Raw genomic sequence first — 14910 nt, 5'->3', positions numbered from 1 at the left:
CAACCATGCAGGCAAATCACTTCCTACTTTTTGACCAATTGCAGTCCTCCGTCGACCCTACGCAATTTTACCGGGAAAACGGATGTTGCTCATGTCCGGTGGAAACTGACATTCAACACTCTGAAGTGGCGGGAGATTTATCAAGTACATAAATGGAGTAAGAGAGCTCGAGCTGGAATAAAAGGTGAAAGATTATGTATTTGTTCCGTGGCTAGAGTTCCCCTCAATATCTTAGATTGCCTGATGCAGCTCATTTTGCGCTGTTTCATGAATTTGCTGGCTCTTTTTGTTGTTTACATATTGCTAACATGTTCTGCTTCGTTTCTTGTTTGTCCAGTTCGCCTAGTATATTATTTAATACGCAACGTGAAAATAAACAGCATGAGTTTGAATCATGTTTATGCGATGTTATTGTTGCTTTATGAATATGTTTATTTTAATTGCTGAATTACCAGTCACAATTAATTATACGAAAACACGTGTGCGCAAAAGTTACATAAGTTAACAATAGGCCTATAACTTGTGTACATTGCTTGGTAAACAAAATAAGAATGCATATGCACAAGACATTTAAATAAATAAGTAAAAAAGCTTTTAAATGGAAGTAGAACTAGTGTAAGTGTACGTTTTCCAAATCACTATTGTTTTATAAGCAATGTATATGTCAAACCGTAAGCAGCTTGTTTGTTTGAAAGACTCCTTCACTTCATTAACCCCGCCCCTTTTATGTAAATGATGCTGTAGAGCTGTCAGGCGCTCCATTTTAATGTTATTGTTCTACGTTTTGATGTTATTCTTTAGTTTTGAGACGTTGAGCCGCGAGTTTAATCACGTGACGTGCGCTATATCTTATATTTCTTTATACTCTAAATAGTTTGTTATAGCCTACATATTCTGTTTTCCACACATATTTAGTTGACAAGATATAAGTGATCGTTTGTACGTGTTTTGTTGGTGGTGGTGGTGGTGGTGGAAAAGATTCTAAAGAGTCCTCTCAGGATGTTTGTAAGCGTTTTTGAGTGTTTAATTTGCCCATAAACAGTTGAAATTGTTTTTGCAAGGCTGCTTCAGAATGGACTTCAAAAGGCGCAATGGAGGCCCTGGATTGGGCGGGGCTTCACAGGCCAAGAAGGGGAAAATGAGCACAGAGTGGGAGGATAGTCCCTCCCAGTTTGAAGAGGAACTTGCTCTATTTGATGAAATGGAAATGGAGGTGGAGTCAGGGGAGGGGCAAGCTGGCCATGATGTCATTCCAGTGGGTAAGTATGTTTTGTCTGTTTTTTTAATTAAATTTAATTTATTATACACAACAAATATCTTCTGCTCATGGGGTGCTTCTCATTTCTTATTTGTGCATCCTCGTTTCCTTTTGTCGCGTCTCAGCTCCACCCCCCGATAGGATGTGAGTGAAGGATGCAAGGAAAGGAAACGAGGACGGAGGAATCAAAAGAAATGTTAAACATATTTTTTATTGAACATTAAACATGTAAAATGACAAAAGAATAAGCGAAGAAAATACATTTTAAAATATTTTAACCACCTTCCCACAACCCCCCTTCCCCTCCCCACCCCCACCCCCACTCCCAAAGCATCCAAAAATTCAATTACATGGGTAAAGTTATTATACAAAGGCTAAGACAGACATATCCACATATTTCAAATACAAAAGCACAACATGTATCAATCAGTGAGAGGTAACTAACCTTGCCTGTGTCAATATTTGGTTATTTTCCAGGAAATTTATAAAAAGATCCCAAATTTTGTGGTAGTCCTTTAGTTTGCCCTTTATACTGTAGGTTATTCTTTCAATTGCAATAAAATGTGCCAGATCCTTCAACCAATGATCAATAGATGGACCTTCTATGTTCTTCCAATAAAATGCTACCAAACGTCTTGCAAGAACTAGACAAATGTCAATCATTTTAGTATGATAACCTGATAGTGATAAACTTACAGGAATTAAACCCAAAGCACATATTTCAGGAGTCACTGGAAATGTTTTTGAGATTATTGAGGAAATTACTGTTGTCACTTTTTGCCAGAACGTCTTAATCACCTCACATTCCCAGATACAATGAAAGAATGTTCCCTTATGTTTTTGGCATTTAAAAGAAATGTTATTTGTATACTGGAATGATCTTAATCACTCGAGCGTCACTTTAAAGCGTCATCAGTTGCGCTCGAGGGATCTGCCCTCATGTTGTTAAAGTTTGGTTATTTATAAAAATCATAGTAAATATTAATAACGCAAGATGCCCCGTTGAAATATTTGAGATGTAAAAGTTCATTTAAAGCATACATTTAAATTATTGTGACAGATGTGAAGGGGGAGGAGAATTTATATGTGCGTCAGGTTTCTCGACGAGAAAGACTTCCTCAAATGATACACCTGTGTATCCTCGCTTATAGCTCTTCGGGAAGCTTCCTCACTCCTCGTTCCTCGCCTCCTCGCGGTGCAATTAGAGAACTGAGATGTCCTTCAAGATGGCTGAGTTCGATCGGTTTCCAGGTCACAGGCTGGAGGATGTAGGAGCGAGGAAACGAGGGAGCTTTAATTTGAGTATTGAGAAGCACCCATGGTATTGCACCTTGGATCTGAATTTTCCAAGATTATATGGTTAATTTTCTTTTATATTTCCAGTTTTGGAGAATAATTCTTTTCACAGACTGTTTTTGTCTTCTTTTATTTTATTCTTTATGTGCAAGGAGGACTAACATTACTTGCTAACTCTTGACCTCAACATGATCTACACTCTTTTGCTCAGGTGACTTATTCTCTGCTGATCTTAATCCACGTTGGAAACGACCTCATGCACCGCCTCTTCAACCAAACTCAGACAGACTAATTTTCCAGCAAATAGACCTGGATTACTACCTGGGTGAGACACACATGCTCTCTCACAAATGCACACATAAAAATCCATGATTTCATCCAGACCTCTCCCTCAATGTGCTGTCGTCTGGTGTTTAGGATATGCGGTAGCAGGTATGCCTGGGCAGGTACAGGGCAAAGTGCCCATAGTGCGCATGTTTGGTGTGACGGACAGTGGAAATAGCGTGTGCTGCCATGTTCATGGATTCGCCCCATATTTCTATGTTCCTGCCCCCAACGGTGAGCTGCCAATTACAGGTTGCTGCTCAGTGTCATTGGGACGTAGTAAGCAAATCTTTCATGATTTCTGTGTCTCTCTCTCTCTCAGGTTTTACAAATGCACACTTGGCTGAGTTTCAGAGAGAGCTGAATTCTGCTGTATTGAAGGACATGCGCTCCAATAAAGACAACATAGCAGTCACTGTGCTGGCAGTGGACATCACCAGAAAAGAAAGTAAGTGAATTAAGTGTAAATTTGTGTGTATGTACTCTGCATCTCAAAAGTTTAGGGTCTTTTCTGCTCACCATGGCTGCATTTCTTTGATCAAAAATACAGCAAACGTTGTGAAATATTGTGTCCAGTTTAATATAACTGTTTTCTATTTTAATGTATTTTACAATGTAATTTATTCCTGTGATGCAAAGCTGAATTTTCAGCATCATTACTCCAGTCTTCAGTGTCGCATGATCCTTCAGAAATCATTATAATATGATGATTTGCTGCTCAGAAAACATTTCTTATTATTATCATATGTTGTGAACAGTAATATGTTTGTGCAAACCATTTTTTCAGGATTCATTGAATAGAACGTTCTTTGAAATAGAAATTCTTTCTAACGTTATATTGTCTTTACTGTCATTTTTGATCAATTTAATACATCCTTCCTGAATAAAATTATTAATTTCTTTTTTTTATTTTTTTTCAAAACCAAAAAAAAAACCTTTAACAGAGTTTCCATTTACACTAAGTGCAAATAGCGGAAATAACCATTGTTGGCAAAAGCTATTTACACTAGCTTCCCCCACCAATGTCTGGTTGGGCGCAGTAGTAGCGAGTGAGGCTCGGAGACATGACTTTGAACGTGATCGACGCGCGTTCGAATCCGCCTTTTGCCGAGCTCGCATTTATTTTCAATAAAAATGAAAATAATGTTCTAAAAGTGGAAATAAACTGCGAACGAGTGTTTAATATTAAAAGTGTTTATTGGGTAGGGTTAGGGGAAGATGTAGGAAGGGTTTTTATTATATAAGGCAGCATCCAATAATTGTAATAAATATAATAATTTACACTCTGTGATATTATTGCATCCTGTTAATGTACAAAAACACTGAGGTGCAAATAGTATCTGCCAATATTAAGTATAGATAGCATCTCATTACTATTTACTCTTATTGCAAAGAACTGATATGAACATGGTGTAAATAGCATCTATTGCTATTTGCACTTAGTGCAAATGACCGCTGCCAACATTTAAAGTTAGTGTAAATGAAACTGTTCATATAACCTGTTTGTAACTGACTGGCTTTTCCATATTTGTCCTAAGGTATGTATCATTACCATGGAAACCAACCTCAGAACTTTCTGCGCATCACCATGGCGATGCCACGTCTGGTTGCCCCAGCGAAGCGTATCCTGGAGCAGGGCTTTAAATTTGCCAATTTTGCCACCCAGAGCTACCAGGCTTTTGAAGCCAACATTGACTTTGAGATCAGGTGCGTGTTTGTGTGTACTTAAGTTACTGAAACTGGTGATTAGAGCTGCACGATTAATCAACAAAAGACTGCAATCTTGATTCAAAACGGAGAATCTTGATCTCTATTTTAAACAAAAACATTGTGATTTTCAATTTGTCCAGAATCGTGCAGCTTTACTTGTGATGTGTCGTAGACATTGTTTGCTTGACCTGATCAAGCATGTAAGGTCTGCTGTATGTGCATGTGATGACAGGTTCATGGTGGACAGTGATGTTGTCGGTTGCTGCTGGATTGAGCTTCCAAAAGGGAAGTACAGGCTGAGGGAAGAGAGAAGTGAAGGAAAGACAGATTCACAATACCCAGGAATGGTAAAAAACAAACAAACAAAAAAAAAAACAGTCACTTAAGGCCTGATCCAATGATTTGGTGCTTATCTAGTGTGTCTTTAATTGATTTCTCTCTCAGGTTTCCCTGTGTCAGTATGAGGTGGATGTGGCATGGAATGATCTGGTCAGTCATCCAGCTGAAGGAGAATGGCAGAGGATCGCTCCACTCAGAGTCCTGAGCTTTGATATTGAGTGTGCTGGCAGAAAAGGTGTTTAGGCATCATACCTTCTGTTTCTGTTAGCTAAGCATATTATAAATTTGCTGCATTGTATGGTTTGGCATCCCATAACACCATTTGGTAGAAAGTTGTGAAATAGGGCACACTGATATCAATATTTCATTCAGAAATTTTGGAAACAATCAAACTCTTTAGTGTCCCCACAAGTTAAAATTTTCATTGTTTTTTAGTTAGGGTTTAGGGTTTTTTTTAATCAAATGTTATTAATATTTTTTGTAGGGCTGGGACAATAAATCCTTGCAATAAATCAACAAATGATTCTGGATCAAGTCTGAGATTTTCTGAAAGCATCGCGATTCTCTCTCGAAACGATTCTGAACTTAGTTTTTAACAGCAGATGGTACTGCGGGCTTTAGAAACAGCCTATAAAACAATCCCTTCTGTAAAATAATCATTCATAAAGTTTAAAAAGGTTGAAGTGAATTACAAGGGTGTTTGCAGTGGGCTGTTTACATTAATCTTGTGTCATAAAAGCATTCTGAGGTGCAAATACATTCTCAGACTGAGCCAGCCGAATGCACGAGCGCTCTTCTTCGTGAGCGTGTGGTTAAAAACTAGCCTAGAGCGCCATCTGCTGTTAAAAACTAAACTCAGAATCGATTCAAGAGAGAATCGCAATGAATTCGGAAAATCTCAGAATCGATCCAGAATCATTAATCAATTTATTGTCCCAGCCCAAATTTTTTGGTATATCATTTGTTTAATCAAATGATCTAAAGACCATTGAAAACGAACTGTATTAGGTTTTGTCACTTTTGTTGAATTTGTCCTACATCATTTTAGGGATTTTTGATATACCAAACCATTTGTCTATATAATGTATTAGCAAACTAAGATTAACAAACCACTTATTGTGTGTCATTGCCACCATGTGCAATAAGCGGGCTTGTTCTTGGTCTTATAATTGCCTGCAAATAAAAATATTATATTCTGCTGTGTAAGTAACTGAACTCTTTGTGTGTTACAGGTGTGTTTCCAGAGCCGGAGATCGACCCTGTGATTCAGATCGCCTCTATGGTGCAGCGTCAGGGAGAGAAGGAGCCATTTATCCGGACAGTCTTCACCTTACAGAGCTGTGCCAGTATAGTAGGCTCCCAGATTCTCTGCTTTACTCAGGAGAAACAGCTACTGCAGGTACGTACTCACAGATTCTCCTACTATAATAAAACTGAAATGTTTACACGTGCACTTTCTGTCAAATGTAAATGTGCATGGTGCCACTTTAGGGCTGCCCCCTAATAGTCGAGATCTATCTATCTATCTATCTATCTATACATATACACACAAATACTCACAAATATAATGTAAATAAATGTATATGTGTGATTTATCTCAGAGTTGGGCTGAGTTTGTGAGGACAGTGGATCCTGATATCATCACTGGCTACAATATCCAGAACTTTGACCTTCCATATCTCCTCAACAGAGCTGCAACCTTAAAGGTAAAGTGTTTTTGTATGTTTTAACACAAAAAAATGTTTTGTCTTTGGTGGAGAGTGAACACAAACCCAGTAGTGGCACATGTCAGAAATAGGGCTGTCGCGGTTAAGGAATTTCCCTTGCGGTATTTTTGAGTGGCTCAATAGCGCGATATGCGGTATTACCGCCATATATATGTGTATATATATATATATATATATATAAACTTCTTGTTTCACGCTCTATTTAGTTTCGATATTGAATATGACCTCGTTACACAGATTATATAAATATATATATATTTATATATATTTATATATTATTATATTATATATATAAAAATCCCTGTAACGAGGTCATATTCAATATCGAAACTAAATAGAGCGTGAAACAAGAAGTGAAATAACACGCGCTCAGTCAATCTCTCTCACATTCTGATTAGGCTTGTTTAGTGCAAATCTGTGGAGCCTCTGTACAAATCACCATGGTACACATTAAGCTATCATTATTAACTTATTTAATATTTAGTACACATGCATGAAGTGTAAAACGAGAAGGACATAATCTTTCAAAAAATAGAAAACAAATATCGCGGTTGCTGCGGTTTTTGCAGTCCTCTGCGGTTGGCTTGTCAATAGCGCGGTATTACGGTATTGCGGTTATCACAACAGCCCTAGTCAGAAAGGCTTTTTATTATAATTCAGGCAGGGGGATGGTGATTTGAGTCACTGGTCTTTCTGTCTCCATAGGTGAATTTGTTCCCATATCTGGGCCGCGTGCGGGGCATCAAATCGGTTCTGAAAGACTCCAGCTTCCAGAGCAAGCAGATGGGCCGCAGAGAGAACAAAACCGTTAATATGGAGGGACGTGTGCAGTTTGACCTACTGCAGGTATGCACACTTAAACTCAGACTTTTTACATTGTGCCATCAGATGATTCATTACTGCTCATGATGTGACTCACCGAGAATTTCCTCTGTTGTAGGTGTTGCTGAGGGATTATAAACTGCGCTCTTACACACTAAACGCCGTCAGTTTCCATTTTCTGCAGGAGCAGAAGGAGGATGTGCAGCATTCCATCATTACAGATCTACAGGTACAGCCAATCAGATCTCTGTTCTACACTTATAGCCAATCAGATCCCTCAACTCCACATTAAGACATCTGGAGTTCAGTTAACTCTCAGTAAAATTGCGTCTTTCCTCTCTGTCTTTATTTTTGATTAGAATGGGAATGAGCAGACCCGCAGGCGTTTGGCTGTATACTGTTTGAAGGATGCGTATCTGCCCCTGCGCTTGCTGCAGAAGTTGATGTGTGTCATTAATTACATGGAAATGGCCAGAGTAACTGGGGTGCCCCTGACTTACCTGCTCTCTCGCGGACAGCAGATTAAAGTGGTTTCACAGCTCCTGAGACAGGTCTGTGCATGCCTCACTGTAACATATGTTAATGTAACAAACCTAGTCAACATTATGCTTTAATGGTTTAATGATTGTTTTATTGTGTAGGCTATGAAGCAGGATCTGGTGATGCCAGTGGTGAGGACAGAGGGAGGGGAGGACTACACTGGAGCCACCGTCATAGAACCAGAGAAAGGGTTTGTTCCCACTTTTGTGATCAAATTCTCATTCTCAAATCAGAGAATAAGTAATTTGCATATCTTGAGTTCTAGATAAAAAGCAGCCATTAAAAAAGTACTTAAACATGCTACTCTTCAAAAGTTTGGGGTCAGCAAGAATTTTAAGAAATTAACTTTTATTCAGCAAGGATGCATACATTAAGTCAGATGTTGGTACTATGTAATGTTGTGAAAATGCAATAATGAGATGGGAAAATTAAAGCAACATTTAAATTTTGCAGATGATTCACATTGTGGATGATTCACAAATGCAGAAGCTGTGTGTGTATGTGTTTACAGGTATTACAGTGTTCCTATAGCAACTCTGGATTTCTCCTCACTGTATCCCTCCATCATGATGGCTCACAATTTATGTTACACTACACTCCTGCAGAAGGGCCAGGTGGACAAACTGGGGTGAGAGGAGTGTTTGTGTGTATCATGTGATGTATTTTTCTTTGATGTGCATGAATTTTATTAATATTAATTGTGATGTACTCCATTTTGTGACTAATTAAAGCTGTACTTCTTTGTGTGTACGTGTGTTTTTAGTCTGTCTCCAGAAGATTTCATCAGGACCCCCACGGGTGATCTGTTTGTGAAGAGCTCTGTGAGGAAGGGCCTTCTCCCTGAGATCCTGGAAAACCTGTTGGGCGCCAGGAAAAGGTGATCATTTCAACAACAACAAAAAAAATGAACAAATGAAGATTAAATAATGTCTTATGTTCAATGCCAAATAGACCCATTAAATCAATACCAAACCCATTATTTGTTGTGCCTCTAGAGCGAAGGCAGAGCTGAAGAAAGAGACGGACCCCTTTAAAAAACAGGTGCTGGACGGAAGGCAGTTGGCTTTGAAGATCAGTGCGAACTCAGTGTACGGGTTCACCGGGGCTCAGGTGGGCAAACTGCCCTGTCTTGAGATCTCACAGGTCAGTTTCAGTTTCACTCACACATGGATAAATAATGTCAGCTTTAAACAGAGATGCTTTAAGTTTTTCTCTTTCATCTGTAGAGCGTCACAGGCTTTGGTAGGCAGATGATTGAACAGACCAAACAGCTTGTGGAATCAAGATACACAATCTCTAATGGCTACCAGGCAGATGCAAAGGTATTTAATCGCATAAATATTTTTTTTTGGCCTTCATTTCAATGCACTGAAAACATGCAGTGATGCAGATCAAATGTGTTTTAGGTTGTCTACGGAGACACAGACTCCGTGATGGTGAAACTAGGTGTGGCCACGGTGCAAGAAGCAATGAATCTGGGAAGGGAGGCAGCTGAATGGGTCTCCTCCCACTTCGTTCCACCAATCAAATTAGAGTTTGAGAAGGTACGAGAAGTGGGCCAAGATTTCGTAACAGAAGCCATCTAATATTATGATGATGATGATACTTTACAATTAGTTTCCACTGATTAAATACATCAGTTAAAATGAACTAACAATGAAAAATACTTATAAAGCAGTTATTAATCTTAGTAAATGCTGAAATGAACATTAACTAAAACTTTCTTAAAATCAAAAGTTGTATCTTAAGATTATTTAATGGACCTGGGCTAACATGAACTAACTAACAATGAACAGTTGTAATTTTATTAACTAATAAATACTATAACAAATGCATTGCTCTTTGTTAATGTTAGTTAATGCATTAATGAGACCTTATTGACCTTTATTCTTAATAACTTCAATAGATAATAACCTCTCATTTACACTTTTTCAGGTTTATTACCCTTATCTGTTGATCAATAAAAAGCGGTATGCCGGTCTGTATTTCTCTTCGAATGCGGAACATCATGATAAGATGGATTGCAAAGGAATAGAGACTGTCAGACGAGACAACTGCCCTCTAGTGGCCAACCTTATCAACACATGCCTCCAAAACATCCTCATTGACAGGTACAAGCATTGCCACACTCAGAAAACCACCATGCGCTCGGATACGCAACAGTGACGCACAAACTAGCATGTGTAATAGTGAAGACATGACTCTACAAGCCTTAATAAAAGCCTTTTTTGTTTATGTTCTGATGGCAATACCGTTCATATACCAACATGCACATTAATTCACAGGAATAATAATGTGTTTTGTGTTTCAGAGACCCTGACGGAGCAGTAGCCCATGCTAAAGAGGTGATCTCTGACCTTCTGTGTAACCGCATTGACATCAGTCAGCTGGTCATAACTAAAGAGCTGACACGCACAGCACAGGAGTATGCCGGCAAACAGGCCCATGTCGAACTAGCTGAGAGGTGCGTGTGTGTTCTTATTATCTTGACTGAGTTTATACCTGCAAATCATACAAAACTCACCATTCTGACATTGAGATAGACCATTCTCATGATGCGAGGATACATGCAAATGAAGAGTATCTGAATTGAAACTGTCTTCAGAAAAGTTTCGATAGATTTTTTTTTTTTTTTTTTTTTTTTTTTTCATCTTACCTCTGTATGATGCTTTATAAAATAGTGTTGATAAGAAAAGCACTGCTTTGTGTAGAGGGGTAACCACAGTATTTCTGCTTTTCCATAAGCTCCACCTACTGCCACTTACTGAGTGAATTTGCATTTTCATTCAGTCCATACCTCGAATAAAAATGTCACTAGGCCATTTGTCAATACATAATGTTTTGAAATTGTGCTCATATATAAAATCAAATGACGTAACTTTAGAAAATGTTCTTCATTGTTTTTCTAGCTGAAAAATCCTTGATAACATCATATTTATAAAATGCAGAACATAACTCTCTATGTACATTTAGTTGTTTTTTTGTTTTTTTATACCATGGCCAGTTTTAGAATGACCACTGGCTATGTTTACACTCTCATTGTTTGGAATTGACGACCGCATTAGTGATTCTTGAAATATCCTGTTCACAGAGCAGCTTACTATAGTATGAACGTGCAACGAGATCTATCAACTGTAACCGTAGTGACAGTAACTAAAGCAATATCAAAGTAAACTCTTAGAAGTCTGTAAAGTCTTATCACATTTGAAATGACAAAAGTCAAATGAACCAGTAGCAGCTTTAATACCTGAGTGATAGCAGAGCATTTGATTTGTGCGAATACCATATTTTATAAATCTTTTTATTTGAAGTAGTTTTTGTGGTAATTTTACAGTGTAAAATTTTACCATAGATATTAGTGTTGTTTCAAAAGTTTGTTGCTACCTAAACATGTAGTTCTATTCTAAAATCAGAATTTTCCAAAACAATTTCAACTGCTGATTCCAAGAATTTTTTTTAGCTGATTCCAAGTTTTCCTGCAGTCTGGAGTATGGAATTACTTGCGCGTATAATCACTTTCCACCAACATGGGTTTTAGGATGCGGAAGCGTGATGCCGGTAGCGCTCCAAACCTCGGCGATCGAGTTCCGTACGTCATCATCAAAGCAGCAAAGGGAGTGGCGGCATATATGAAATCAGAGGTCAGTATTGTGTATTATCTGTTTTGATGTGGCTGATTTTCTTAACTGTATTTATAACTGCGGAGTTCTGTATCTCAGGACCCCATCTATGTGCTGGAGAACAACATCCCTATAGACACACAGTACTACCTGGAGCAGCAGCTTTCCAAACCTTTACTGCGCATCTTTGAGCCCATACTGGGCGAGAGCAAAGCCGAGAGTGTGCTACTGAGTGAGTATCATCAATTAAGCTTACAACTAAAGGATGTTTAAAATCGGCATGAAATGAAAATGAACAGCAGAGTTCTTTCTCTCTGTTGAATGCTGGACTTCTCTAATCATTTAGTCCGCTTAAACCTTCACAATTGACTGTAAGCTCGCATTCATTTTTAAGTGCAACGCCCAAATCTCAAAATCTAAACAACCAATCCATATCGGCATGACCAACTTGAAACTGTTGCGAAATCTGCACAGAGATCTTTCACCATCACGCAAAATTCTTGACTGTGTGGATTCCTACTGAAATGACTGGAATTTGCCAGTGAAAATTCACAGACAGTAAATGTGCGACTGCACTTTAAGCGAGTCAGATATTAGTTTAGCTCTGGCCAATTCGTTCTTTGAAGGATTTGTCAGACTGATTTGAGATTGTAAGTCTTTCTCAATGATTAATTAAAAGAGCCAGCTCATGAGAGTCATTTACAGGTGCTGGTCATATAATTAGAATATCATCAAAAAGTTCATTTTTTTATTATAAATTATTTTTAAAAATGAAACTTTCATATATTCTAGATTCCCCACATGTAAAGTAAAACATTTCAAAAGTTTTTTTTTTAAATTTTGATGATTAGAGCGTACAGCTCATGAAAGTCCAAAATCCAGTATTTCAAAATATTAGAATATTTCCTAAGATCAATCAAAAAATGGATTTGCAAAACAGAAAAGTTCAAGTTCTTTAAAGTATGTTCTTTTGTGCACTCAATACTTGATCGGCAGGACATATTACAGCAAATGACTTGCTCCTAGCACAAATTACTGCATCAGTGAAGTGTGGCATGGAAGTGATCAGCCTGTGGCACTGCTGAGGCACTATTGAGCCTTCAGATCATCTGTATATTGTTGGATCGACTGTTTCTCATCTTTCTCTTGAAAATATCCCATAGATTCAGGTCAGGCATATTGGCTGGCCAATAAAGCACAGTAATATCATGCTCAGCAAACCACTTGGAAGTGGTTTTTGCACTGTGTGCAGGTGCTAAAGTCCTGCTGGAAAAGGAAATCAGCATCTCCATAAAGCTTGTCAGCAGATGGAAACATAAAGTGCTCCAAAATCTCCTGGAAGATGGCTGCATTGACTTTGCACTTGATAAAACTCAATGGACCAACACCAGCAGACGTCACGCCCCCCCCAAATCATTACTGACTTCAGAAACTTCACACTAGACTTCAAGCAGCTTGGATTCTGTGCCTCTCCAGTCTTCCTTCAGACTCTGGGACCATGATTTCAACATGAAATGCAAAATTTACTTTTATCTGAAAAGAGGACTTTTGACCACTGTTCACTGTCCAGTTCTTTTTCTCCTTAGCCCAGGTAAGATGCTTCTGACCTTGTCTCTGGTTCAGAAGTGGCTTGGTAGTCCTTTTCCTGAAGATGTCTGAGTGTGGTGACTCTTGATGCGCTGACTCCGGCTTCATTCTACTCATTGTGAAGCTCTCCCAAGTGTTTGAATTGGCTTTACTTGACAGTATTCTCAAGCTTGCGGTCATCCCTGTTGCTTGTGCACCTTTGCCTACCCAATTTCTTCCTTCCAGTCAACTTTGCATTTAATATGCTTTGATATACACTCTGTAAACAGCCACCCCATTCAGTAATGACCTTCTGTGACTTACTCTCTTTGTGGAGGGTGTCAATGATTGTCTCCTGGACCATTGCCAAGTCAGCAGTCTTCCCCATTAGTGTGGTTTCAAAGAACAAAAGATACCCGGAATTTATACTGTAGGGATGGTCATTTAATGAAACTCAAATGTAAATATTCTAATATTTTGAGATACTGGATTTTGGACTTTCATGAGCTGTACGCTCTAATCAACAAATTTAAAAAAAAAAAACTTTTGAAATGTTTTACTTTACATGTAGGGAATCTAGAATATATGAAAGTTTCATTTTTTAAAATAATTTACAATAAAAAAATGAACTTTTTCACGATATTCTAATTATATGACCAGCACCTGTATTTGCAAAACTACACTGTTTATTCATGTTTTTTAGTGCAGTCAGTAAAACGTCTTTCTATTTTGTGTTATATAGTCTTTTAATCTCATACATTCAGTACAAACCACAAACCGTGCCTCAAAGCTGATGATAAACCTGTTTTTGCTGTGTGTTGTTTCAGAGGGAGATCATACACGCTGTAAGACAGTCTTGACATCCAGGGTCGGTGGTCTCATGGCTTTCGCTCAGAAACGAAGCACTTGCATTGGCTGCAGAGCTGTGCTCAAAACTGATGGTATGTATCAGATGTGTGTTAACTAGAGCTTCAGTAGGACCACAAATCACAAAACTCTACATCTGATGTTTTTCCTCTCTACAGCGGCTGTATGCGACTTCTGCAAAAAGAAAGAGTCGGAGCTTTATCAGAAAGAGGTGTGTTTTGTTTTTTATTTATATATATATTATATACACAAATCCTGGCAAAATCATCTTCCTAAGTGGGGCAAAAGATGTTCTTACTGTTGCTGAAGATTGTCCACGTGTCTTTTAGATTGCTCATCTGTCAACTCTAGAGGAGAAATTCTCTCGCCTGTGGACTCAGTGTCAACGCTGTCAAGGTTCACTGCATGAAGACGTGCTTTGTACCAGGTGTTTACACACATATGCACGCTAGGCCTATGCAATATATTGAATATTCACTATATATTTTAAATTATTTTGTTGGTGAGTATACCAGTGGTTATGTAAAACGTTTTTGTTTTCTCTCTCTTTCAGTCGAGACTGCCCCATATTTTACATGAGGAAGAAAGTCCAGAAAGATTTAGACGATCAGGAGAAGCTCATTTCCCGTTTTGGCTGGTGAAGGATGGGGATTTTTCATCTTTTTGCCTTCAACTTTCTCAACATTCATTCATCATCATACCTCAGTGAAGGAGTCTGTCACACTCCAGATTGTAAAGAATCTTTATTTTCTAGTGGTTGAATAAATAAAATTGCATTTTTGTAAAATGGTTGTTTTCTTCTCTTGTCTTATTCAACATCATACTTACAAAATGTAATTTG

General features: G+C 38.2%; 1 protein-coding gene across 1 annotated transcript; it reads left to right on the top strand.

Annotated features, from left to right (window-relative positions):
* Nucleotides 1-42: 42 nt before the first annotated feature.
* pold1 (polymerase (DNA directed), delta 1, catalytic subunit) lies at nucleotides 43-14856 on the top strand. Its single transcript, XM_051886482.1, has 27 exons — nucleotides 43-184; nucleotides 1062-1259; nucleotides 2766-2879; nucleotides 2972-3112; nucleotides 3201-3326; nucleotides 4417-4585; nucleotides 4821-4935; nucleotides 5033-5162; nucleotides 6160-6326; nucleotides 6529-6633; nucleotides 7360-7500; nucleotides 7595-7705; nucleotides 7836-8027; nucleotides 8118-8206; nucleotides 8528-8644; nucleotides 8780-8893; nucleotides 9012-9159; nucleotides 9243-9338; nucleotides 9423-9560; nucleotides 9952-10127; nucleotides 10328-10480; nucleotides 11555-11657; nucleotides 11736-11868; nucleotides 14030-14143; nucleotides 14228-14280; nucleotides 14399-14496; nucleotides 14623-14856. Exons 2-27 carry the CDS (start codon nucleotides 1073-1075, stop codon nucleotides 14708-14710), a joined length of 3318 nt encoding a protein of 1105 aa, XP_051742442.1. The 5' UTR covers nucleotides 43-184; nucleotides 1062-1072; the 3' UTR covers nucleotides 14711-14856.
* The last annotated feature ends 54 nt before the right edge of the window (nucleotides 14857-14910 follow it).

Source organism: Ctenopharyngodon idella, chromosome 3 (assembly GCF_019924925.1).
Source record: "Ctenopharyngodon idella isolate HZGC_01 chromosome 3, HZGC01, whole genome shotgun sequence".
Lineage (NCBI taxonomy): Eukaryota > Metazoa > Chordata > Actinopteri > Cypriniformes > Xenocyprididae > Ctenopharyngodon > Ctenopharyngodon idella.
The sequence above is the reverse complement of the archived record's forward strand: the minus strand, read 5'-3'. Positions and strand labels throughout refer to the sequence as shown.

Bases quoted from the DNA above. Each gene is read 5' to 3' on its own strand.
- pold1 (XM_051886482.1), top strand. From the start codon at position 1,073: ATGGACTTCAAAAGGCGCAATGGAGGCCCTGGATTGGGCGGGGCTTCA. The intron at 6,327-6,528 runs GTACGTACTCAC...GATTTATCTCAG, and splicing joins AGGAGAAACAGCTACTGCAG to AGTTGGGCTGAGTTTGTGAG. The intron at 14,281-14,398 runs GTGTGTTTTGTT...CGTGTCTTTTAG, and splicing joins CGGAGCTTTATCAGAAAGAG to ATTGCTCATCTGTCAACTCT.